Source organism: Coturnix japonica, chromosome 1 (genome assembly GCF_054131305.1).
Source record: "Coturnix japonica strain WE chromosome 1, WE-NBRP24, whole genome shotgun sequence".
NCBI lineage: Eukaryota > Metazoa > Chordata > Aves > Galliformes > Phasianidae > Coturnix > Coturnix japonica.
In genome coordinates, this window is record NC_140663.1 from 97605714 (window position 1) to 97632945 (window position 27232).

The window sequence follows — 27232 nt, forward strand, 5'->3', positions numbered from 1 at the left end:
TGAAAAATGCATCTTGCTGAAGGTGTTAGTGTATGCAACTTAGTAGAACACGGTGCTAAGTCTTAAGTGAGGGAGACTAGTTACTCATGCAGTCTTTTCTTAGTGATTTATATGGGGAAACCTGCTAACTCATAAATAATGGCACTGGAATTTGACCTCAGGGCTGTCTTTGAAAAACACGTAAGAAATCCACTGCAAAAGGGGAAAGGGAATTGTGCAATCTTCATTGTGCAAGCGTATCTGACACAGCAGCCGCGGTTGGCAAAAAGAATCAAAGCCCTTCGATTAAACTTTCAGTCCTTACCTTGCATTCTGGGCTTTGCACCTGAGCAAACAGTTGCAAACTTTTGATGTGATTCATCTTATTTATTCTTACAAATGATGTTACGAAATACTCAGAATTACAACTTCACTCAGATCACAACAGAAGCGATCCACTGCTACAGCTGTAAGAGAAAAGAAAGAAGCAATGTCAGCCCCCGCTATTAGGAACTCTGCCCATAGATCCCTGCTTCCATTTCATTGAATCACAGAACAGTTTGGGTTGGCAAGGAGCTCAAAGGAGCTCACAGGAGCGGTGCTTCAGGCCTTTGAGCATCTTTGTGCTCTCCTCTGGACCCACTCCAGGGCCGCAATGTCTTTCTTCAGTTTTGGGCCCCTCACTGCAAGAAAGACATTGCGGCCCTGGAACGTGTTCAGAGGAGGGCTACGAAGCTGGTGAGGGGTCTGGAGCACAGGCCTTACGAGGAGCGGCTGAGAGAGTTGGGATTGTTCAGCCTGGAGAAGAGGCTCAGGTGAGACCTTATAGCTCTCTATAACTTCCTGAAGGGAGGTTGTAGTGAGCTGGGGGTTGGCCTCTTCTCTCATGTAATCGATGATAGAACTAGAGGGAATGGTTTTAAGCTGCGACAGGGGAGACTCAGGCTGGACATTAGGAAGTATTACTTCTTGGAAAGGGTGGTCAGGCATTGGAATGCACTGCACAGGGAGGTGGTGGAGTCACCGACCATGGAAGTGTTCAAGAAATGTTTGGATGTGGTGCTGAGGAATATGATTTAGCTGGGAAGTATTGGTAATGGTTGGACTAGATGATCTTCTAGGTCTTTTCCAACCTTGATAATTCTGTGATTCTGTGATTCCAACAGCTCCATGTCTTTCTTGTGCTGTGGGCCCAGGCCTGGACACAGTACTCCAGGCGGGGCCTCAGGAGGGCAGAGCAGACGGGGATGACCCTCATTCTCTTCCTGTTGCCCACTCCTGATGCAGCCCAGGATGCTGTTATCTCTCTGGGCTGTGAGCACACATCGCTGCCTCACGTCCACCTGCCGGCAGCCGTCGGATGCCCTCTCAGGCCCCACCCCCAGGCGTGGCCGTAGAGCCCGCGCATTTTTACCTAAAAAAGAGCGAGAAGGCAAAACACAACAAACCCTCCCTCCAGCAGCCACAGAGGCCATGGCCCCGCCTCCCCACAAGGGGCAACGAGCGGAGGGAGGCGCGGCCTGAGCGCTAAGCCCAGCCCCCTCCGGAAGAGGTTGCGGCTGGCGACGGAAGGGCCGTGAGGGGGGCGAGGCGGATGTGCGCGCTCTGGGCGCTCCCCGACGGCCCCATTCCCTTCTCTTTCCCGCCCCGGCTCTCGCTGCGGCACAAAAGATGGCGGCGAAAACTCAGGGCGGCATCCGCCTCAGCGCGGTGAGCGCCTCAGCGCGGGGCTCGGGAGCGGTGGAGGGGACTACGAGAGGCCGGATGGGCCTTAGCGAGGGAGGAGGAGGAGGAGGAGGAGGAGGAGGGGCGAGCGGGGGTGGCGGCTGCGCGGGGCCGTAGAGGCTGAGGGAAGATCCCGATGGACGCCTCTGGGAGGAGGAAGCGGGAGATTGGACGGCGACCGCCGTTCTGCAGCCGAAGCGGGAGGCTGAAGGGCGGCTGGGTGTGCTCGGGGCCGGGCGGGCGTTCCTGGCCCTTGTAGGGAAGGCAGATCCAGTCGGGTTTGCAGCCGCTCCCAGCTCTCCCCGTCCAGCGCTCCCGTCCTACCAGCCGAGGGCGGTGGGGGTGGGAGCCGCCAGACCCGCTGCGCTGCTCGGTGTCGCATTGCTCGCTGCCGTCCTTCCCCTGCAGCCTCTTCCTTATTTACTCTCATCTTGTCTGGATGTTGTGTTGATGAATATGATTTAGCCGGGAAGTATTGGGAATGGTTGGACTAGATGATCTTCTAGGTCTTTTCCAACCTTGATAATTCTGTGATTCTGTGATGAATACTCTCAGTGCGAACGGAGGTGCCGCGGCTCTTTCAGTTGCTCGCTACGCCGCGGTTGAAACTGGCTATTTTTGAGGGACTTTCTCGTTTGTGTTGTGTACGTCTCTAAGTAACAGGAGCAACGCGGACACATGGCTCGGGGCCTTGCTTTGAAATCAGGAATTGAGTGGTGGTGGTGGTGGGGAAGCTGGATCCTTACAGGAAAGTATCTGCTCAGGTGTCAGAGCGTAACGCCTATGTCACGTGTTGGACCGGGTCATCTTTATGGCTCCCTTCCAGCTCAGGATATTTATGATGCATCAGTCTGCTCTCAGCGCTGCTTAAATTACCTTAAATTAATTGGCGTAATTGCAGAGCTCACCCGTTTGAAGTTTGGGAATTACGCTTCCATTTCAGCATTTTAATTGCTGTAAGTGCCTGATTTGCTTTCTTAGGGAAGGGCTCACCTGGCGTTTTAGATAACGTAATGCTTCAGAATGCGTTAAGGTTTCCTCAGGGGAAAAAGTGTGCCTGCATTGACATATGTTGTGGGTAGCGTGACTTGGGCTATGGGCAGAAATGACATTGGCAGATTTACAGATGACAAACCTCTGCTGTGTTGTGGTCATGTAAGTGTATCAGTGCAGTGGGAGGGAGGAGAAAGGAAACAAGCAGCCAGATGGAAGAAAAGCAGGAGGAAGAGAATGGCAGTGGTGTTGTTCAGCCAAAAGCTGCAGAATAGCTCTAAAAGACAAGGCTGTGTGCTCGGTAGTTATGACTTGTGCATGAGATGATCTGTGAGAGATGGAATGGTTCGGGTTTTTTGGGAAAACTAAAATTCTCAAAGCTGCTGCTTTGTTCTTAAATATTTACTGCTCATAATTGTAGGAGATGTTCTGCCTGGTACGGTGTGTCTTTCTGTCAGATGAACTGTAGATGCGGTTTGAAGTTGAGTTGGATTTTCAGAAGGAAATTCGCTGCACATGGATGCCAAATGAAATCATTAAGCAAAACCCACTCACGGACATAATGGTTTTGGTCAGTGTACAAAGCAGCTGGATCATCTCAACCACAGCTATAGCAACATAGCCAAAAGTGAGCATTTACCTGGAGATTAACACTCGTACTGTACCCTTGGTGCTGTATAGCTCAAAGCTAAATAGGCTTAAATATTTTCCATCAAGTTCCACCTCGGTTGTGTTGGCAGCAGGATATGCTTTGAAGCAAGCTAGGGATACCCTTGGTCTGTTCCCCATTCCTTTAGGTTGGATGTTAGGGGAAAGTTCTTCACTAGGAGAGTGGTGAGGCCCTGGAACAGGCTGCCCAGGGAGGTTGTGGATGCCCCATCCTTGGAGGTGTTCAAGACCAGGTTGGACGGGGCTCTGGGCAACCTGATCTAGTAAATGTGTATGTTTGGTGGCCCTGCCAGGCAGGGGGGTTGGAACTCCATGATCCTTGAGGTCCCTTCCAACCCGGGTCATTCTATGATTCTATGATCTTCTTAGTCTGATTTTCTTGTGTGTCCTTGTTTCACAGCCTTCCATTAGTAAATGATGCTGTTGCAACTCTTTGAAAGGGTTGATAACAGCAGGATGGGGGGAAATGGTTCTAAGTTGAAGGAGGGAAGATTTAGGTTGGACGTCAGAGGGAAGCTCTTTACTATGAGAGTGGTGAGGTGCTGGCACAGGCTGCCCAGAGAGGTTGTGGATGCTCTTTCCCTCCAGGTGTTCAAGGCCAGGTTGGATGGAGCCCTGGGCAGCCTGGTCTAGCATTAAATGTGGAGGTTGGTGGCCCTCCCTGTGTTAGGGGAGTTGGAACTTCATAATACTTGAGGTTCCTTCCAACCCGGGTCATTCTGTGATTCTGTACCTTTTCCTGTGAACTACCCTCTCCAAGATGCTCACCTTTAGCTGAGGAAGCTTTAGAGCCAAGAACCAGTGTCTAAAAGGTCTCATGTTCTAACCTGTATCTTCTAGTTTTGAGCAAGTGTTCACGTTCCTGCAGCTGGGTGCCACCCCTCAGCCCTTTTCACAACCTGAAACAGCCACCCAGGAGAGACTGGTGTAATTCTTATGTTTGTTTATGAAAGATGTTTCTTTTCAGAGTTGGTCACTGGTGTGCAGCAGTGACACGAGGAATGGAGAGGCATCACATTACCCAGGCAGTGCATGATGAGATTTTCTTGCCATACTGATCCAAACTCTGCATCACAGGAAAGAGGACACAGCTCTGATTGTCAGTCTCAGAGATGCTGAAGTTCTTCCTTTCCTCAGCATTGTCTGACCAGGGGAGGCTCACAGCTTTGTATTCAAAACTAGTGGGGGCTTTTCTTTCAGATCACAGAAATCACAGAATGACCCGGGTTGGAAGGGACCTCAAGGATCATGTAGTTCCAACCCCCCTGCCTGGCAGGGCCACCAAACATACACCTTTACTAGATCAGGTTGCCCAGGGCCCCGTCCAACCTGGCCTTGAACACCTCCAAGGACGGGGCATCCACAACCTCCCTGGGCAGCCTGTTCCAGGGCCTAACCACTCTCCTAGTGAAGAACTTCCCCCTAACATCCAACCTAAATCTTCCCTCTTTTAACTTAAAACCATTTCCCCGTGTCCTGCTATTGTCAGCACTTTCAAAGAGCTTACTCCCCTCCTGGGTGTAGGTTCCCTTCAGGTATTGAAATGCTGCAATGAGGTCACCCCGCAGCCTTCTCTTCTCTTCTCTAGGCTGAACAAGCCCAACTCCCTCAGCCTGTCCTCATAGGGGAGGTGCTCCAGCCCCCTGATCATCTTTGTGGCCCTCCTCTGGACCCTTTCCAAAATCTCCATATCTTTTTTGTACTGAGGGCTCCACACCTGGACACAGTACTCCAGATGGGGCCTCACAAGAGCAGAGTAGAGAGGGACAATCACCTCCCTATCCCAGCTGACCACCCCTCTCCTGATGGAGCCCCGGATCCCTTTTGCTTTCCGAGCTGCCAGAGCGCACTGCTGGCTCATGAAGAAACTGAAAGCTCCATGTAACCAAGAGCTGTGCTGTACATACTGTTTCCAGTAATTGGGCTCGATATCTTGAATTCTGAATTATTAGTAAGCTGGGAATTGTAAAAAAGCACAATGACTTGAGCTGATTCAATTTGCCACAGTTTATAAAATGGTAATTTAAAAACACATGGCAGTAAAGAATGTAGTGTCTGTCTATACTTGCAGTCCAGCTTGGTAGGGAAATACCAGAGTTAAGCTCCAGTCCTAAAGCATGTCGGGTGCTCTCTATGACCTTTGAATCAAGGTGAGATTTGTGGATGCTTTTTATGCCACCAGTGTAATTATGCCGATAAGACATAGGCATATGTATGCACTGTCTGTGCTCAAGAGCTTGTAAAAGTATAATTACAGGTATTGTCTGCAAATACACCCATATCAAGATCAACAGTTAAACTTCCCCAAACACTGCAATGACAAATCACAGAATTATCAAAGTTGGAAAAGACCTAAAAGATCATCTAGTCCAACCATTACTGATAACTTCCCGGCTAAATCATGTCCCTCAGCACCACATCCAAACGTTTCTTGAACACTCCCATGGTTGGTGACTCCACCACCTCCCTGGGCAGTGCATTCCAATGCCTGACTACCCTTTCCAAGAAGTAATACTTCCTAATGTCCAGCCTGAATCTGCCCTGGCGCAGCTTAAAACCATTACCTCTAGTTCTATCACTGATTACACTAAATCCTTAAGTTCTGTGATCCCTCGTTCTGCTTTTCCTGTTCTTTTGATCTAGGTGAACGTATACAAACCTAGGCTTTTGTGAATGACTTGAGAATACTTTTATCACTGACACCTATAAAATGTGTCACATAAATACATTATTGTGCACGTTGCCTTGTAGTCCTAGTAGTGCCTACATTCTTGTGGTTACATCTGATCATAAGTGAGGCTGAAATACAGGAGTCCGAGTTGCCAGCAGCACCAACCTGCATTTGAAAGAATCTGCCAGGTCTCAGTAACAGGCAGTTTTGATCAATATGGGTAAAGGGATCAATGACGTTAGGCAGTAAAGTCACTGGATGTATTAGGTGTTTTTTTCCAGATTAATACTTGTGGTTTAAGATTTACATTTTTGAGAGCTTGTGTTAAGGTTGTTACTTTTGGATGGAAGCATTAATGGTTTTCTGTAACTTCACACCGGATCACGAACTGATGCTGTTGTTTCTCTTTTATTTCAGCTTTGCCCAAAGTTCTTGCATACCAACTCTACCAGTCACACCTGGCCCTTCAGTGCAGTTGCTGAGCTTATAGGTATGTGGATCGTTAATACTTGTCGTACTTTTTGTTTCCAGTTGTTATTTTTTGTTCCATCAAGTAAGATCTTATTCTATTCCTGCTTGATGTGGTTGACCAGGTTTGAATTTTGTTAGGACAAATACATGCCGGTACACATTAAGATGAGAGAGCACGCTCATTATAAGAAGTTGCTGTACATTCTCATTAATCTCTGTTTCTAACTGAGTGACAAAGGGTCCAACCATGAAAGCATTTTGACCAGCTTGCATGCAACCAGCCTGTGTTACTCCCCTTATTCCTCTGCCACCCATTGGACCTTCCCTTTTTCTTTACTTCTTCCAAAACATCTCACAGTGATTTCATGACATTGACACAATACCCCTCAAACATCCTTATTTTCTTTTGGGTTACAAAGTTCCTGGCTGATGGCTTATGCTCGAATAGTTTCTTTTAACAGTCTATTCATCAGCATCCTAGTAGTTCTGTTATTGCTTTTATTATCTGCTGTTTGTTAGGGCTTGAGTATACATTTGGCTTATTAGATCCTGTTTGTCATTTTGTCTTTTATTTTGAGTAACTGTTAAGTAAATATCCTTCCTTGTTTCTTTAGCTGGGGAATGATTAGCGTACTTTCTCTGTTTCATTAAAGCAAAGGTGTGGTATGGAAAGATCTGTTGATCTAGCAGCTCTCTACTGCCCAAGGGAGCAGCTCTTCTGCTCACACATTCCTTTGCTTCTTCTGTGCTGGTTTTGTCAGTTGTTAATTCGGAAGAGGAGGAACCTAACAAAATAAGAAAATTTCTGCTAGATAGGGCCAGCATTGGCACAAAGATGGAAATCATAACCGTATGGCTATGGGAAGGACTGGATGTTTTAGTGATGAGTCATGGCTGAAAAGCTAAGTCATTTCAGCTGTCTTATCTTGTCACGCCATACCTGCTTGGAGTTAGCAAACATGTTCTGTGCAAGGCGTGGACACGTGCCTTCTTCCTTCCTGTTATGCTGTATGCTTTGCTTTAACAGAGATCCAAAAGTGGCATGACTAGCTGGTCATCTTGGTTTTGTAAACTGTCTTTCACATGCTGTGTGCATGTGGTGGCGCAGTGGTAGGAGTGCTGCTTTGCAACACCGGAGGCCCGGGTTCGAATCCCCCTGTGGTACAAGTGGTAGAAGTGCCGCTCTGCTACACAGGGCTCAAATCCTGGGGGTTGGACTTGATGATCTCTAAGGTCCCTTCCAACCCGCACGAGACTGTGAGACTGTGATCTATACCGTATGCCAAATATCAAGCGGTATTAATTGGGCTGCATTACTGAGGCAAGATTTGCTTTTTAAGCTCTAGTCAGTGTTTTGGTAATTATGTTGCTGATTTCTAAGCCTCAGTCAGTTTAAATGTAAGTGAACTGTTTGTGCTACTTAAATGGGGCATCTAGAGAGAGCTGGTGAGCTGGCAAATAAGGAGAGCTGCACAAAGTATGGACCTGAAGTATTTTCAGTCTAATTGTGCTTGAAATATCCTCTTTTGTTGATGCTGAACTATTTTTATGAACTTTTTCACTGTGGGTGCAGTGTGTAGTTTGTACTCACAGACAGAAAACTGTGAGCTATGGTTGCTTTTTATGGCTGCTGTGTTGGCCTGAGCTGTGTATTTCTGCCTTTCAGTTGAACCTGCAAAACAGATAGTGATGCAGGGACACCAGTTCTTTCACAGCTCTTTCAAATCCTGCAAATAGGGAGTTTTAAGGTAAAGCATTTTATACGTCTCTAGAAGTCAGGCCTTCCTAGGGACAGGCTTCTGAACATCTTGCAGTAGCAAGATACACGTTTGTGGCTGTCATCTTTGCAGGTAATGAAGTAGAACAGCAATCATTTTTTTCACTTGGGCCTTCAGCACTTGGGCTTCAGGCTTTTACTTTTTTTTTTAATGTCTGATTTCTCATTTAGAATACCCCTAGTTGGTAAGATACTTTTGTAGCCATGTGTATGTGTCAGCATCTGGAGTATGGACAGTAACCTTGCCACCTGAGAGCCAGTGTTTCAGTGGCTGAAAGTGAATTTTGCAACAGCTGCCTGGGAGGCAGAAAGCAAAAGTAGAAACTTGTCTGGTTTTTGTTTTCTGTTCTCTGTCCCAGCTGCTCATCTCAGCCAAAGCTTTTGGCTGTACGTCACTGTCATTTGTAGTGACTAGAAAATGTCTCGGTTCTCAGGCAAGGTTTGCTGGCTTCTGATGGAGCTTTGTCATTGTAATGTTTTAATCTACTGTTGCCAACTAGCAAGAGGATGGTATTGTAGGAGGCTTCATATTTAGCACAACGTTTCCTTTATTAAAAACTCCTAATAGAAAAGCTCTTTATTTCTGTGCAGAAATTGACAGATATCCCATGACTTTCCTGAGGAATCTGAGCGAGCACATAATTCCTGCAAATACCACATACCTGACTGCAGAGATGAAAAACTGCTGTAATTGTAGAGCTTTGTTAGTTCGCAGTGTGCCCCTACAGGGTCATAGGATCACCATGAGTGTAAAATTGAGAGCCCACAATGCAATACTGGACAAACGTCTCTTTGATGAAGCACAGCACTGTAATAAAGTTAGGGACAGCAATTCCATATAGCTACAGCACTGCAAGGCTAATGTTTGGTGGATAGACTGTGTGCTTATGACTACCAGATAAGGCTGTGTTGTGTTTTCTGTATGACACATTCAATAACTTTGAGAGTTGCTGTTTGGCATCTTCACTGGAATTAAAGTACTTTCACTGCAAACATGTTTTATGTGTTAACTTTTCTATGATTCCTTTCTTTCTTAGTATCCTGTTCTTGTTTACTTTTCTCCCACTTCAGATAACGCTTACGATCCTGATGTGAGTGCCAAACAGATATGGATAGACAAAACAGTGATAAACAACAATATATGCTTGACATTCACTGATAACGGGAATGGTATGAACTCAGAGAAGCTGCACAAAATGCTAAGGTGGATAATCTCTTTTGTGTATATTTTTTCTTGTCATTATTCCAATTTCTATTTTTGTTATTGCTTAATTTAACTCCTTTCTCTCACATGTAATCGACTATCCTCATTTTTCTATTTAGCACTTCTGAGGGTGAGTGATTACATAAGTGAGGCTCTAGAAGTGAGATGCTAATATAGCTTTCATATAGTTTTGAATGTTTGTTTTATTTCCTAGTTTCCTTTTATCCTTTCCATCAGCATTCCCATTTAACTTTCTGTTCAGGGCATGTGCAATGTAAACTCTCTGTAGTACCCTTCAGTGGAAGTAAGGAGATTATTTTCCCTGTTTGCGCATGCTTTAGACTAAGTTAGCAAATGAGAGACAAGGGATGTTCAGTTCAATCCAATACTTTGGAGTGCTGAAAATGTACTGCAGAAATGTTAAGGGGATGGGAATTAAATTGATGTTGATTATCATTTTACATTTTAATATCCCGTAGTGTTTGAACTGTTCTTTCTGCAGTTTGTTCCTGCAGTTAGCAAACAGATTGCTGTTCCAAATTCTCTTCTAGTGTGAAAGATGTTCATCTGCCTCCAGATAAGTCTCTGGATATCAATTTGAGGAAGCTTGAATTCAAATGACTGTTTTCTTTTCCTGCAATATACCATAATTAATAGTTTATTTGTTAAATTCCATGCCCCATATACAGTTACCCGTTTGACTTCAAGTGTAATGTTTAGTTACCTGTAGAAAATATGTAGATTGTATATATTTAAGCAAATAGGGGGGGAGTGATTAAGGGGGAAAATAACCTAAGGGGCTTTTTTTCAGTATTTATTGCAAAGCCAGTGGATAAATATGCATAGGCATATTCCCATGTGTTTCTAATGACTCGAGGCAGATGGAGTCTTTTAGATAATACTTTAGAGAAAGTTAGATTCATCTTTTAATTGTGTTGTGATTTTAGGAATGTTATGTAGGTGTTGATTCTCAGAGTTTGTGTTGCTGTTCATTGTTTAATTGCATAGCAGTCCCTGATCTTTAGAACAAGAGATGGATTCAATATATGGTTAAGTCAAATTTGATGCACCTTGCATGCATCTTTTGGGTTTTCAGTTGTTTGTGGGGCTTTTTACAGTCTTCTAATATCTGGTTTATTTCATATCAGCTTCGGCTTCAGTGAGAAATCTGTGATGAATGGCCGTGTTCCAGTGGGACTGTATGGAAACGGGTTTAAATCAGGGTCCATGCGCCTGGGAAGAGATGCAATAGTCTTCACCAAGAATGGAGAAACCATGAGCGTCGGTCTCTTGTCTCAAACTTACCTGGAAGTCACAAAAGCGGAACATGTCATGGTTCCTATAGTGACATTCAACAACCAACATATCCTTTTGACAATTCCTGAACACGAAGTTGTGTATGTGTGTCAAACTTGACTGGTAAAGGAAATCTTCTTATTGTCTTTTTCAGATACGTTCTAAGATGGGCAGAAGGTTATTTAAGTTATAATGTGTTAAAAACTGTTACATTTTTTGGAGCTCTGTATTTGAATTGTGCAATGAGAGCCTATGAGGGGTGTGGGATCCTATTGCAGAAGTTTACTAATCTTCTGATTTCTTTATTTTCTTTTACATGTAAAGTTACTTTCCTTAACATTTTGCGTACGACAGATAAGTGATCCAGCAGAATCCAAAAACAGTTTGAAGGCCATCTTAACACATTCTTTATTTTCTACGGAGGAGAAATTAGTGGCCGAGCTCGATGCTATAATGGGGAAAAAAGGGACAAGAATCATAATTTGGAATCTGAGAAGGTAAGATGAGGCCCAGTTGTTCATACCTTTTCTTTCTTTCATTTGCATTATCTCTTCAGTGTATGCAAGTACACGAGGGTTTTTTTGCAGAGTAACTGAAGAAGACTGGATGGAGAGTTAGCTGCAGTTGGTGAAATTAGACTCAGATCCATTTGAACAAAGGAGAACTTGAAGGATTCCATATTTCATTTTGGTAAAATATTGTTACTGTTCCAGAAGAAAAAATTGAAACAGATGAATTATAAATCTAGTATCTCAAACCAATGGGGAGAGACTCGGACCTTTCTAAACTTCTTACTGTTTATCACAGTACAAACAGGAGTCCAAGTAAATAGATGCAGTTAATTACATTCATCTACGTATGTTTTATTCACAGAAGAATGGATTTTTAGACTGTGGTAGCTTGGAGTTGCTGTATTCTTTCTTTAAACAGCTGTTGTAGCAGTGGCAGCTGGGTGTTATCATTTCTTATCTCCTTTCTCTTTCCTCCTCTTATTTGGTTGCTGTTCCCTTACTTGCAGGGAGCCCATATGATGGTCCATCTGGAATAGTTCTAACTTGCCTTTAACAGTGATGGAGCTAATTGTTTGGGAACTTGTTACCTCATGTTACGCTCCTGAGTGTTTAGTTTATTGCAGTTTTAAATACCTGAAATAGCAAGGTATCCATAAGAAGCAATGTCAAGTGCTTTTATGGGCCAGTAAATTTGGCAGGAAAACAGTTTATTCTTGCCTATCAGAAAAAAAGGGATGGGGAGAAGACTCATTCTGGGTTACAGTGGATTAAATGTTAAAGAACAAAATCTCGGTCGATCAAAACCAATGAAAAGCTTTTTTTATTCTTTTCCTATTTCATTAGTTTCTTCTGTATTTTGGAACTTACATCACTTTTAGCTTAGTAGATTTTTATGCAAGAAAGCTGGAGGTAACAAAATCTATATCTGAATGTTGTGCAAAACTACAGCCAGTGCAATTAAATAAAAGAAACCCTCTGGTGAGCACTGCAGTAAGAAATTGTGATGAAAAATGACTGAGGTAAGAAGTTGTAGTTTGTCATTCTCACAGCAGTAAGAATCTTAGGCAGTTTGCATTGTTGAGGAATTTTGCATTGAGAAGGAATGTGTGCATCATGGCCCAGCTGGTGTTCTCGGTGATACTGAGTGCTTCTGTTCTAATTGCACTTCACAAATGAAGTTAGAATTTATGCAAGTTTTATTTGCTAACATTTCTCTTATATCCCTTGGACTTCTAAAAGAAGCTAGTGAATGTTTTTGAATTCTAGCAAGTCTGCAAGGAAAACCACTATGGCTCAAAGGAGTTCTGTTTCTACGTGTCTTTTTTTTTCTTGCATCTTTGTGATATCCTCTGGGTTTGTTGACCACTTTTAAAACCTGAAATGCTTTGGTAAAACAAGTGTTAAGAGGGCAGATGTTTCTCTCTGTACGTGATGCAAGATGGGTCATCTCCACAAATCATATCTTCACATCTTCCTCTATTTGTAGTTAGGATATTTTAATATACACCTAAGCCACACCTGCCTACTACATATTCACAGGATTATACTAGTACAAGGCTACACAGACATAACGGAGCCTTCTGCACTTGTGTGGGAGTCTTCAGTGGTTGTCTGGGGAGGTGTCTCCCTACTCACTTTGTCCATGTTTGGCCATAGGTTTTCTAAGGACGCCTAGTTTTCATCTAGTCTCTACTGACTGATTACTGTTTGGGATTTGCGCTCCTGTTTCAAGGATGTTGCTCTTATTATAGAAGTTGTGTGGTCAGAAAGGATATTTATCATAGATAAGCAGTACATTTGGAAGTTATAAGCAGAATGATAGAGTAAGCACCTTAGTTAAGCAGAAATGGCAAATAATTAGAGATATCAGGTTCACCTCAATCTTCTTTTTTCCCTCTCTTAATTGAATTTATTTCTTATTCTTAGAGATAAAAATAATAAAACGGAATTTGACTTCGACAAGGATAAATACGACATCAGGATTCCAGAAGACTTAGATGAAACAGGGAAAAGAGGATATAAAAAACAAGAGAGACTGGACCAGATAGTTCCAGAAAGTGACTACTCACTAAGAGTATGTATGCTTTTCTTTTTGTTTTTTCATTTATTTACTTGTTCTGTGGAAACCAAAAGATGTATGGTTTTGTTGTGATGTTACATGCCGTACTATAGGGATGTTGATTGGAAAAAAGACGGTCAGAATTTAAATGTTAGGGCAAATGGGTCAAGAGTATTTGGAAAACAGGGTGTGTTTGTGAACTACTGTAAATTATGAGCTTCAGCTGGGTTTTTTTTTCCTATTGTTTTTTTCTATTGTTTTTTTCTATTGTTTTTCCTATTGTTTTTTCCTGTTGTTTTTTCCTGTTGTTTTTTCCTGTTGTTTTTTCCTGTTGTTTTTTCCTGTTGTTTTTTCCTGTTGTTTTTTCCTGTTGTTTTTTCCTATTTTTTTTTTTTTTATTGTTTTCCCATTGCTTCCCCCATTGTTTCCCGTCTGTGATATAATTTTTAAGCTCCAAGTAGGGAATAAGAATATAGGCTTGTATATCTGAACGCAATTAAAAACTCTTATAATGGTAAAACTGTATCTTCAGACACCTGATTAAGTTGCCGTATTCACGAAAGTCCTCTTTCAATTGCTGTCAATGTGATTTGTATTATATATGTGCACTTGAGTTTCCTGTGGTTTGTGGAGTCAAGTTGGAGGAGCGAAAAAAACAGTTTGTAACTTCTTAAATCTGGATTTGTCTTTCCAAACGTGGTAAATGTTTTACAGTATGTTTTTCTTGAGGATTTTTAGGTGCACGGGTTTTTTTAGGTGACAGAGCACTGGAACAGGCTGCCCAGGGAGGTGGTGGAGTCTCCTTCTCTGGAGATATTCAAGACCTGACTGGATGCCTACCTGTGTGACGTGGTGTAGGGAGCCTGCTTTGGCAGGGGGGTTGGACTCGATGATCTCTAGAGGTCCCTTCCAACCCCTACAATTCTGTGATTCTGTGATCTCATTGCTGTTGTTTTGAATAACGGGAATTATTGTATATTTTGTAGGCTTACTGCAGTATTTTGTATCTGAAGCCAAGAATGCAAATCATTCTGCGAGGACAAAAAGTGAAAACGCAGCTGGTTTCCAAGAGCCTCGCTTTCATTGAACGTGATATATATAGGCCAAAGTTTTTGAATGTATCCTTTATTAATGTGATGACTGAATGCTTAATTTAATGATGAGACTGTAAGCTGTCTAGATTGTTCTGGGAATGTTGCAGCTGTCTTTATGGTTGTTCTTTAATTAAGTATTTTCTGTGAAGATGTACCACAGGAACTATCTCAATACTTAGAATAATGAGGGGAAATAAAAGAGAAAATACCAGGACCCAGTTTAGAATGAGCCCCTCAAAGTCTATATACTACTTGTGTCACATTACATTAACTGTACTTTTCCTTAATATCTGATAAAAGGCTAAGACAGTAAGAATTACGTTTGGATTTAACTGTAGAAACAAAGATCACTATGGAATAATGATGTATCATAAAAACAGACTCATCAAAGCTTACGAAAGAGTTGGCTGTCAGCTAAAGGTAGGAATTTAAGCTGAAAAATGCTTTAACGTCGTTAGAAACCATTTTCACTCAAACGCTGATTTATTTATTTTAAAGAATACAGGTGAAAACTAATGTGTTTTTTTGTCAATACACCTTTTTCAGTTGGCATAGCAGTTATTGAGTTATTGAGTTGTTATTATTGAATTAATGAGTTATTGAGTTATATGCAGTTGTTTAACTTTTGAAACTAAGCTTAATGCATGAGATACAGAATTCATTGTGTCTTTCAGAACAAAAAGAGGGATGGGTTGTAGGGTGTTCATTCTTTTTGTCTGGTGGATCTGCATCAAGAGTTCTTTTGGAGATTATTCATAAAGCAGGAGGCTGTTTTAGCTTGGTGGATATATAAATTATAATTACTTCTGTCAAGATCCTACAGTTTTAGTATAGCATTTGTTTTGTTCTCCCTGATGGATCTTAATTTTTTACAGGCGAACAACATGGGTGTTGGTGTAGTTGGGATTATCGAGTGCAACTTCCTGAAACCAACTCATAATAAACAAGATTTTGACTACACGAACGAATACAGGTAAATGTGTATTTTGCATAGGCTTTTAATTTAGTAGTATTTTTTACTGGGAGATACTTGACTGTAAAAGATTTCTTCCCTTTTAAGCAGTGTGAATACTGTGTTAGATCATTAAACCGCATGACTCTTTTAAACAGAAGGGTAGGATGTTAATGTATATGCTGATCATAGTGTGGTCATTGTGCAGACAGTGAAATCAAGGGTACAGTACTCATCATTTTTTAAGCAGATGCCCTAAAAGCAATTGATTGCAACTCTGCCCTTCACTGACTGTGGGATGAGCCCAGAATAACTAGCTTAGTTCTGGGTATTTGTGCAGCAGGTGATTAAAACTGTGAGATATGAATCCCACATGATTGTCAATTCATAGTGATTCATCACAGTTTCCTGGGGGTTGTTTGTTTTTTGTCTTTGTTTTTAGACATTTTTTTCATCCACTGTTTTTAGTTTCTTTTTTAAGAGTAGACTTCAGTTTTCCTGACAGAGCATTTAAAAGATACAGAGCTACCTGAAGGCAGCTGTGATCTGGAATGAAGCTTGATTCCATCAGTTAGTATCTAGTGTGTTACTTATTATAGCTGCACTGTAAACCTGGTTGAGAATCTAATCTGATTTGAAAAAAAATAAATAAAAAAAATTGTTCTTAAGCCAGAAGAATTGCTTAGTTTGTTTATGATGCTCTTCTGTGAATTGATTGCACTAGCATTGTGGATGGAGATGTGTGTGGGGAAGGAAAGGGGAGGAAGGGTGAGTTACCTCAGCAGGAAAAATGTCTAGGGAAAATCTCCTAGATGCAAACATAGGGATTTACTTCACTGTGTTTTCTTTCCTTTCAAGATGATGAGGCATTTTCTATCTTCTGTGCTGCTTGGTGTTAAGGGATGTTAGGAGCAGCTGCCTCCCCCAGCAGCTGTGTCCCTGGCCTAGTCTGGGGACCCAGGGTGTCTGTCTTCCCTGTCACTTTCCCATTTGCAGGCTTAATTAGTTGAGCACGTGTCTCAGAGATGCAGACACAAGGCTGGTACGTTCCCTTCAGTAGCACCTATGTCTGGGCCTTGCATAAAGTGTGGATGTAGGCAGATGTGTACCCTTCTTTTCCTCAACAGGTAGAGATTGAAGGTCACTAGTGAGGGTACATACTTTACAGTTTATATTAGTAAGTGTATTGAGTACCATCACAGCTCCTCTGATTGCTTGACACTCCTGGCCCAATTTTAGGTCTTTTAATGCAGTCCATAGGTCCACTGCATGCTGAATGGTCTTCCTTGTTGCTCAGTACAAATCAAAACAAAATGCACACTTTAAAAAGCATAGAATTATTAAGGTTAGAAAAGACCTCTCAGATCACCCAGTCCAACCATCAGCCCACCCCCACCATGCCTATTGCCCACGTCCCTCAGTGCCACATCCACACGGCTCTTGAACACCTCCAGGGATGGTGACTGCACCACCTCCATGGGCAGTGTGCTCCAGAGTCTCATCACTCTTACTGAGAAGAAATTTATCCTAATACCCAACCTGAACCTCCCATAGTACAACTCTTTAGTTCCCCCTCATCCTATTACTAGCTGCCTAGAAGAGGCCAACCCTCACCTTGCCACAGCCTCCTTTCAGGTGAGAGCAGCAAGGTGTCTCTTGAGCCTCTTCTTCTTCAGACTGAACAATCCCAGCCCCCTTAGCTGCTCCTCATAAGACCTGTGCTCCAGACCCATCACAGCTTTATAGTCCTTCTCTGGACATTCTGCTGGGCCTCACATGCAGCAAGGGGCCCAAAACTGAACACAGCACTTGAGATGTGGCCTTACCAGTACTGAGTACAGAGAGACTAATGCCTCTCTGGTCTTGCTGAGGTGACTATTTCTGCTGAGTGCACTATTTCTGATATACTGTCCCCAGAAGGCACACTTGCATGTGCCTCTGGACAAATGAGCATAGACTGACCCTTGATGGCCTAGGCCTAGACCTGGGGCCTGCTACTCACTGGCAAGTTCAGCTTGAAGCTTGCTGGTTAATGCACATGCATATCCATGTGCATGCTAAGTTTGATGAAGATTCAGGCACTTGTTCTTCTCCAGGTGCTCCCAGCAACTGGTGCCAGTTGTACAAGGTGAGGACCCTTGCTTGCTGCAGCAGCTGACTCCTGATCTCAAGGCTGACTCCAGTAGCTGGCACCTATCTCCACTCATATGCACAAGTCTTAGCAGTAGCTGGCACTTAGTCTTTGCAATGTGTATGTGTGTGATAGAGAGAATATGCAGAGAGTTAAAATGTAATAAGTAGATAGGGTAGTCTGCAGGGATCAAGCACATTGAGTGGTTAGTCAAGTATACTGTATGAAGCTCTGTGTATACAAGTAACCTAGAAGCAGTATCAGAGTGCTGTAATGAACTAAGCAGTTCACTGTGGTAGTTGAGGAGCTGTGGCAGGATAACGCCAGCCATTCCTGCCATTGAAACCACAGCTCTCAATGGAGGAGAAGCAAGATTGGTAGCTGGCAACGTAACTGCTACAGCCTCTACAGTTCAATCTGCCTGTATTTTTAAATAGCTCACTGTGTTCCTCTTTGCAGTGGTGATGGCAGCTTCAAGCAGTTCCTGTGGCTGCAGCTATTGAGCTAGCAGAGCTATTAATGAGAACACAAGTTAAAATAGACCAGGGAATCAATCTTGTGCTTGTTGTTGCAGCACAAACGTTCCCTGAACCATTTCTTTTGTGGTAGCACTAACAGTTCCTTTGGCAAAGGGTATGCATGGGATAGGCACTTCTATTAATCAGGTTTTACACCGTGTTTCTGCAAGCTGGCACAGTGAGCGCTGATTGTTTTTTTTTGTTGTTTTTTGGCACTTGTAGTAAGAAACTGCTTGTTTCTTTGTTTTACAAAAGATTGCTTCTACAGAAGTTTAAAATGTAAAGTCCTATCCCAAAGCAGAAACATAAGACCGTGCTTTAATGCTGTGATCAGCATGAACTTACTTGCCTCTCTCCCTTTACCAAAAGAGATTCAGTCCGTGCGTTGCTGTTCATTTCTGCCCCTTTGCTAATTCCTTCTTCAGGCCGCAAAATTCATGACTTGGATTCAGAGATGTTTGAGGTGGAAATTTTCTGGGCTGGACTAGATTCCTTATTCCTCTTTCACATCACTCTTTCCTGTGTGCCTGCTCTGATGGTCATACAGTTGTGAAATGATTAGGTTCCTGATAAGAAAACTAATCCTAAAGCTAAAAATTAATACAGGGGAAAACCACCAGATTTTTATAGAATCATAGAATTACCCAGGTTGGAAAAGACCTGGAAGATCATCAAGTCCAACTGCAGCCTAACCAGAACCCTAACTCTAACAACCCTACACTAAATCATATCCCTGATCACCACATCCAAACGGATCTTAAACACAACCATGGATGGTGATTCAACCACCTCCCTGGGGAGCCTATTCCAGTACCTAACTACCCTTTCTGTAAAGAAGTTCTTCCTAATATCCAACCTAAGCTTGCCCTGGTGCAACTTGAGGCCATATCTGGGCCCATCATATCCTTTATATCTGACAAACACTTGTCCCCACAACTTCTGGGGTTTACTGAAAGTGAAAAGCTTACTATTGTGAAGATGTAAGTATTAGGGTGGTTCATATACTTATTATTTCACTGTTGTCTGTAAACATTCTTGCTGTGCTAAGATTTTACTTCTTCATGTATTCTCTGAAAAACTTTTGTTTTCAGGCTTACAATAGCAGCATTAGGAGAAAAACTTAATGACTACTGGAATGAAATGAAAGCAAAGAAAAATGAAGAGTATCCATTAGCTTTGCCGGTTGAGGAGATACAGTGAGTATCACTTTCAAATAGAAGAGCATTACATGTTGTTATCACTGCTTTATTCACGATGGTGCAAATAAATTGTTCATGTGAAAGTCGTGGTATGTTTTTTTCCATTACAGAAAGCAGCCTGATCAGACATGGGTGCAATGTGATGCGTGTCTGAAGTGGCGGAAGCTACCAGATGGAATAGAGCATTTGCCAGAGAAGTGGTACTGCACACTGAACCCTGACCCACAGTTCCGGTAAAATTATATTTAGATGACTATCTAAACACTGCTTTGACTTATTACTTTATTGCCTAATGTAAGCGCATATGTTAAGGTCTTTATTTTTTTCTTAACTCAGGGATTGTAATGTGCCAGAAGAACCAGAAGATGATGACTTAATACATCCCACATATGAGAAAACTTATAAGAAAAAGTGAGTACTGGAGATTTCAAGGATTCCTACACTAAGAAAGGAACGTGAAAGCTAAACACCCTTTTCTCTCACCTGTGGCATAACTGCAGCTCTTCTAAGAACTCATCCAGTCAGAAAACAGCACCCTGAAGTCAAAACCTCAACACAGCCGTGAATAGATGAACAGTGTTTTTCTTTTCTCTGTTATTAGCATGTTGATGTGTTGTTGGAGGTGAAGAGGCCTCTATCATTTAGTAACAAGTAAGGAGAATAAAGCAACAAGTTATAGTATGTTAGAGAGAAACAAGTTGTTATGGATGTTAAGAGCCCTCGCCTGGGTGACTACTATTTTCAAGAAGCTGAAAACCTCAGTATGTTTGTTTAAGAATTTGAGGGTTCCTAGTTAAGATCACGGGGAAAAAAAATACTTGAGCAATCTTAATGAACTCTGCTGGTTTACATTCTGAAAAGCATTCTTACTGTTTTTCAAACCTTTATTTTAATCTGAGAGAGAACTTGTTTGAAGTTTAAATTCAGCTTTGATTTAGCTCAACTAGTAGCTTCAGAGTTCATGCAGAAAATTTTCATTCAGTGGAAGAGAATGTTAGAAATTCAGTGTATATTGCTGAAAATAAGGTGTTTAGTTTCTGATTTAAGTGATGTGATTTTGGTTTCACAATTAATGAACATTTTCAATCTAAGATAATTATTTTTTCTTTCCCCTTGCTCCTGTGCAGAGACAGGGAAAAACTGAAGAAACGCCTTGAGTACCAGGTAACTCTCCTTAACTTGACGGCAAACCAACTTTGGTAGCCATTGTTCGTTCTGGCACCACTGCTGTGCAGTTTGATCCAGTTCACTAGGCTCTGAGTTGGTTTGCTTTAAATAGTGGCCAACTGATTAGGCCAGCAACCTTTTTGATAGCCGTGTAGGCTGTGCTTTCTATTGGTAAGCCAGCAATCTGTCTCTTCTGTCTGTTGATAGAAGTCAATGCTACATTTTATAGGTGTGCCCCAGTGGCGCAGTGGTAGGAATGCCGCTTTGCAACACCGGGGCCCGGGTTCGAATCTGCCCGTGGCGCAAGTGGTAGAAGTGCCGCTCTGCTACACAGAGGCTCGAATCCCGGGGGTTGGACTCAATGATCTGTAAGGTCCCTTCCAACCTGCACAAGACTATGATATGTCGTACTGAAGAAAGAGTTTGAAGGGGATGAAGCTGCCTCACAAAATAATACCAGAAAATAAGTCAGTCACTGCTACTTGTTTTTCATAGCACAATATCTGGTTTTTGGAAGTGGATGTTTTTGTAGAGGGATATGTGGATAAAGATATAAAAGTAAAGATATCCTTAAAAAGAAGGAGTGGGGGAAGGACAGAATTTGTCATAGCTGTGTTCTTGAGAGTTTCTTTTGCAAGGAAGCACTCAAATTCAAATAGAGATGCAAATAAAAATGATGTAGTGATAAGAATATACAGATTGGAACTCAGAATCGGGTTTCTGAAGTGAGATGTAGCTTTCAAAGTAACTGAACTTCAGGCCACTCGGTCTCTTTATAAAAGATCTTCCACATGCTGTTTTAACGTATCTGCTTGGTCATATTCATTTTCCTGCAATTAGTTTTATCCAAGTAGGAAAGTTATTTCTGCACGTCCAAAATGAATGAAATATTTTATGGAACTAATTATTAGCAGTATTAAGAGAGAGAATTGTCCCATATTTTGTGTTTGACGGTCAGACTTCAGACACAGGTACAGAAAAGGCTGGGAAAAAGCACTCCCCAGGATTCTGTGTGGTACCTATAGTAGGTATTTCTTGGGAAACGCTTTTAAGATCAGATAGCTGCTTTCTGACAACAGTAAATATCTGCATGGGAAGGAGTTTGCAGCTGTAGTCTCCTGAGAAATCCGCCAGGAGTCTGTAATCCAGATTTTAAAAGAAACAAACAAGAAACCTTGCTACTTTCAACTGTTATGATTATCTTTTCTAATACCTGACTTAAACCAGCATGGAAAAGACGTGAAGGAAGCAGTTAACTTTCTGTCCTGTTTTGCTTATTTTCTGTGTATGTGATCATTAAGCTAACTCTTTTTTTGCTTGTTTTTTAACAAGGGGGTATAGTCCACCTTTCTTATTGAGCCTGGGTTGATGGAGATTGCTCTGTGGAGAATCCTTGCAGTATACAGCAGAAATGTGTGTCCTAATTTTAAGTGTTTTCAGATAGTCAGTGAAACTACTTGAAACTTATTCTGAAGACTCTCCTAATGTCTATTGCTTTTTGTTCTTAACGTTACCTTGTAGATCAGTAATGAAATGCTTTTAAAAACATCAGTTTCCTCAAGTAAAGACTTTAGAACGTTCACACCCGTGAGTGGAAGGGAAGCTGTTCCAAGAGCACTTTTACCAGAAACATCAAATGCTTCTGTCAAAAGACCTCTGCTTATTTCAAATAGATCAGTATCTTCACCTCATTCTGATTCTGATACCAGGTTAGTGAACCTGTACAAAATAGATGGGTTTATTTTTAAAATTAATAATTCTTTTAAACAAAAACGGTGTCAGGTGTAGTCCCATCTTTGGGTCACAGCTGCCAAAGTTCATGTGTCGCTTTTTGGTAATACAGGAAGAACCATGTTAATTAATGATGCCTAGGAACTGCATGAAGAACAAAAGTGAGAGCAATATAATGAAAATACTGTGTTGTCAAGGAGAATTGCTTAGTGGCTTGCCTTAATTTAGGAAAAAGACTGTATTGCGTTAACCTCGTTCTACAGGATGTTTTCCTTAACCTCTCTTATAGGTCTTCCCCACCCCAAAAATGTTGAGTCTGTCTCAAACTAATATATGAAAGTAATAATCTTGTGTGTGGATGTCAGCCATAGTTTTTACAGAATAGGTATTTACTGTGACTCATGATCTTAAGATGCTCTTCAAGGAGGCATCCCTTTCTAGTTATCCGGTAGTAGTTTTGAATTGTGTGCTTAGACACATTTGCAGTATCTGAGCGATACAATAATCAGTTTAATGTTTCCTTTCTCAGTCTGAAACGGAAGATACTCATCAGTGTGACACCTGTAACTATAAAGACGCGTCGTTTAAGTGACAGAACATTCAACAGGCATGATGATGATGACGATGTCATTATTTTAGAGGAGAGCAGCACTCCAAAGCCTTCAGCAGATTCTGATGTTCCAGTGATAAAAACTGAGTGTATAAATGTTGACCAGGAGGGGCAGGAAAAAAATAGTGATGTAAAAGAACCCTGCAGTGCAAGTACTTCAGAATCAAAAAGCGAACAGCTGACCTCTGCAACGCAGACGGAGGTCCCAGGTTTGGTTGTTAAAAAGGAAGAGGTGGAAGATGACATCGGTATTCAAGTTCCCAGTGCAGAAGAGGAAACTAACCTGCACAATGTAAATAATCTATCTGAGACATCTGCAGATCTTGGGAACGAACTGAGAAATCAGCTGCTATTAGTAAGCAAAGAGAAAGAGATGTACCAAACCAAATGTGAAGCATTAACCAAGCAAGTAGAAACACTGGAACAGAGGATACTAGAAATGAATGATAAGTATGTGAAAAAAGAAATGTGCCATCAGTCAACTGAGACAGTTGCAGAAGAAAATGGTCATGAGAGAAGTTTGGCAGAAACAACTGTTGCAGAAGAAAATGTTCATGAAAGAAGTTTGGCGGAAACGACCCTTCTCTATGAACAGGCCTTAGAAGAAATAGCAAAGCTAAAAGAGCAGTGCAGTACTCTGCAGAACTTAAAAACTGAATGCAGCCGCTGTGCTGACGGTGAAAGTAAGAGTGAGGTAGATGAAATCGCTGTGCAGCTGGACGATGTTTTCAGGCAACTGGACAAATGCACCATCGAGAGAGACGAATACAAAAGTCAGGTATGCTGGTTAAAGCACTGGATTATTTCAAATGAAGAATGTAACTTTCCATTTTCTTAGGCGAATGTGTTGTAGCAGTTCCAGTGCACAACATGTTGTATGGTTAAATTCAGTCTATTTATTATTCTATATATTATTTCTTGGCAGAAAAAGACCTAGGGGTCCTGATAGATGAGAAACTTAACATGAGCCAGCAGTGCGCTCTGGCAGCCCGGAAAGCAAATGGGATCCTGGGCTCCATCAGGAGAGGGGTGGTCAGCAGGGATAGGGAGGTGATCGTCCCTCTCTACTCTGCTCTTGTGAGGCCCCATCTGGAGTACTGTGTCCAGGTGTGGAGCCCTCAGTACAAAAAAGATATGGAGATTTTGGAAAGGGTCCAGAGGAGGGCCACAAAGATGATCAGGGGGCTGGAGCACCTCCCCTATGAGGACAGGCTGAGGGAGTTGGGTTTGTTCAGCTTGGAGAAGAGAAGGTTGCGGGGTGACCTCATTGCAGCCTTTCAGTACCTGAAGGGAACTTACTCCCAGGAAGGGAGTAAACTCTTCGAAAGGGCTGATAATAGCAGGACACGGGGAAATGGTTTTAAGTTGAAGGAGGGAAGATTTAGGTTGGATGTTAGGGGAAAGTTCTTTACTAGAAGAGTGGTTAGGTCCTGGAACAGGCTGCCCAGTGAGGTTGTGGATGCCCCGTCCTTGGAGGTGTTCAAGGCCAGGTTGGACGGGGCCCTGGGCAACCTGATCTAGTAAATGTGTATGTTTGGTGGCCCTGCCAGGCAGGGGGGTTGGAACTACATGATCCTTGAGGTCCCTTCCAACCCGGGTACTTCTGTGATTCTTCTGTGATATTAATCTAGACTCCTAGAAGGATGGGGAAAAAATATAATCTAGCCTGGAATCTTTTGCTTTCTTGGATTCCATTGACAGCAATAAGCAAACTTGAGAGTCTGACAGCAGGCTGACAGCATACTGTTCAACTGGCTACTTTAAAACAGTCTGTAGGTTACAATATCATAAAATGTCACCAAAAAGCTGATTAAAAGCTTTTGTATTGGCTGTGTTTATATTAAACATAACAAATCAATGTGTAAAATTATTTATTTTTATTTATTTGCTAGGTGGAACTACTGGAAGCGGAGAAAAATAAAATCGCCTGTCAGTGTGAAGAGCTTAAATCAGAAATTGCAGATTTAAAGGCTTCAATCCCACAAGCAGTAGCACACGCAAATGATTCTACAGCCAGTAATGTAGAAGACACTGTTAATTTTTCTGATGGAGAAAGGTATCAAATTTTTTCTTCCTAGATTTATTTCAAGACTTTGGTTGGCTGATTGTACATAAAAGACCTTGACAAAGATCATGTCTGACAATCATATAATAAAACGTGGTTCTTGGAATTATTTTGCTGCCTCTTGTGACTTCTAAGTTGATTAAACTTATGCTTCATCTCTTCATCCACTGATTTTTTTTTAGTCTCAACTTAGTGCTGCTTAAGCAAGTACTTGACCATTGCCCAATAGAATGTCATAGTGACTCTTTAAGTACTGAAAATCTTATAAGAATTCTTAGATTCTAGCTTGTAAAACAAGCAGAAAAAGAAAGGAAGCAAGAAAGGAGTTCATTAGCTTATGCTGTGCAGATGATCTTTGCTTTTGCATGCTATTTTTATTTCTTGACTCAGTAGTACCATACTGCAAAGAGTTTGTTTTCGGTTTTGGAACTGATTTGACCTTTCATGTAAGAATTTGCTGCAGGCCAATCCTCTGGAATTGCCAATGTTCAGGGTGTATCTTTGAACTGAACAAAAGTTTACACCTCCAAGTAGGGATCTTGCTGCTCTCCATTAATAAAAAACAGCAAACACATAAAAGAAGCAGCCTTTCAATACCTGAAGGGAACTTACTCTCAGGTGGGGAGTAAACTCTTCGAAAGGGCTGACAATAGCAGGACACGGGGAAATGGTTTTAAGTTAAAAGAGGGAAGATTTAGGTTGGATGTTAGGGGGAAGTTCTTTACTAGGAGAGTGGTTAGGCCCTGGAACAGGCTGCCCAGGGAGGTTGTGGATGCCCCGTCCTTGGAGGTGTTCAAGGCCAGGTTGGACGGGGCCCTGGGCAACCTGATCTAGTAAATGTGTATGTTTGGTGGCCCTGCCAGGCAGGGGTTTGGAACTACATGATCCTTGAGGTCCCTTCCAACCCGGGGCATTCTGTGATTCTGTGTATGTATGTATACAAGATGGAAGCAAGCAAACTCAGAATACCCAAGTCCATGGAATCAGATGAAATGTGATAGAGCTGGCCAGATGGTGGAGAGTTGGCCTTGTGATGATGTCCAAAAGTTTGTGGCAGGTCCCTGATAAGTGGTTTAAATAAAAAATTAATAATAATAATTAAAAGGAAAAAAAAAAAAAAGTTGTCATGCCCATATTCAGGGCAGGCAGAAAGGAGGATCTGAACTACAGACTGGCCAGTCCAATCTCAGTTCCTGAGAAGGCCCTGAATCAAATCTGCCTGGAAGCTGCATGTAAGCTCATGATAGTCAAGGTGGTTAGAAACAATCAGCCTAGAATAGCCTTACTGAAGGCAAAGATTGCCTTTCCAGCTTGGTAACCTTTCCATTGAGATGACCAGCTCTGTGGATAAGGGGAGAGTTGGCCTTCATTTTAGGAAAGCTTTCAACTTAGTCTGCCATAATATTATAACCAAATTTTGTGAGATATGACTTAGACCGGTGGACTAGGTGGTGGGTTGTGAACCTGCATAGCAGGCTGCTAGTCTGCTAAGCCTGAGCATCAGTATCAAGGCCAGTAATTGTTAATGGCTTCCTTAATGGCCTACGTGACAGAACACAATTAACTTGGTAAACTTACAGTGGAGCTGAGTTGGAGGAGATCACTCATACCTTGGATGGTAGCACTACTGTTGAGGGACCTTGGAAAGTAGGAAAAAAATGACCAAAAGAAATACCGTGGAAGCTCAGTAAAGGCAGCAATGATGTTCTGTGCTTTCTGCTAGGAATAATCTCTGCAGGTGGGCAAGCTGAGGTCCTGGGCTGTAGTGAAGGCAGATTAGAAGATGAATGCAAATCAACAGTGCCTCTTGTAGTGGGAGCACCCAGTGCCTACCGGGCCCCTTTTAACCTAAATTTGTTTGGTTTTTGTTTTTGTTCTGGGATTCAGTCTCCCCTGCATCTGCCAGCGTTTTACTTTTTGCTTACTGCATCTGACTACTTCTACATAGAAGAACTAGAAATTGCATGCATTACTTGTGGTGTACTTACAGGTCCTTTGGGATGTAATGACTCTATGAAGAATGGCTACTGGAGATAATAAAGAAAATAATGGTAAAGGAAATGCTCAAGAGAAGGGATGAATGACTTAGAAGCAATTTGACCAGGAAGAGGATAGGGCAGTGGAATCGTGAAAGAAATCAAAAAGAGGAGAAATAATATTTTCCCCATTATTAAAATTGCTGCTTTGTCTTCATGCTTTCAAACCTCTGGACAAACTACTCTTTCATACCTTCTCTCTTTTTTTCTTTCCTCTTTGTTTTCTCTTCCTTTGTTCGCATGTGTGATGGTAGTTGGCAAATCCTAAATGTATTAAATATTTTTAAATACTGGTTTGAGAAATAAAAAGGTGTTGTAGGAAAAAGGGTTATGCCAGTGTTTATTTGCTAACTTCAATAGAAGTATTGAAAAA

General features: G+C 42.1%; 1 protein-coding gene across 10 annotated transcripts in view; it reads left to right on the forward strand.

Annotated features, from left to right (window-relative positions):
• The first annotated feature begins 1540 nt into the window (after positions 1 to 1540).
• The window catches only part of MORC3 (MORC family CW-type zinc finger 3), a 28287-nt gene continuing 2595 nt past the window's right edge, over positions 1541 to 27232 (forward strand). Inside the window, exons 1-17 of one of the 10 annotated variants that reach the window (XM_085547974.1) lie at positions 1541 to 1689; positions 3119 to 3325; positions 6455 to 6527; positions 9357 to 9489; positions 10638 to 10850; positions 11133 to 11282; positions 13224 to 13371; positions 14343 to 14474; positions 14751 to 14870; positions 15326 to 15423; positions 19143 to 19247; positions 19361 to 19483; positions 19587 to 19661; positions 20378 to 20414; positions 21939 to 22126; positions 22678 to 23536; positions 24651 to 24814. In XM_085547974.1, the coding sequence (XP_085404100.1) occupies positions 9458 to 9489; positions 10638 to 10850; positions 11133 to 11282; positions 13224 to 13371; positions 14343 to 14474; positions 14751 to 14870; positions 15326 to 15423; positions 19143 to 19247; positions 19361 to 19483; positions 19587 to 19661; positions 20378 to 20414; positions 21939 to 22126; positions 22678 to 23536; positions 24651 to 24814 (2444 nt within the window). In that variant the 5' untranslated portion in view covers positions 1541 to 1689; positions 3119 to 3325; positions 6455 to 6527; positions 9357 to 9457. Of the gene's footprint in view, positions 1690 to 1807; positions 1969 to 3118; positions 3326 to 4566; positions 5517 to 6454; positions 6528 to 7547; positions 8359 to 9356; positions 9490 to 10637; positions 10851 to 11132; positions 11283 to 13223; positions 13372 to 14342; positions 14475 to 14750; positions 14871 to 15325; positions 15424 to 19142; positions 19248 to 19360; positions 19484 to 19586; positions 19662 to 19750; positions 19902 to 20377; positions 20415 to 21938; positions 22127 to 22677; positions 23537 to 24650; positions 24815 to 26813; positions 26875 to 27232 lie in introns of those variants that run through there. The other 9 variants (XM_085547966.1, XM_085547960.1, XM_085547990.1 and 6 more) reach the window with 9 other exon arrangements.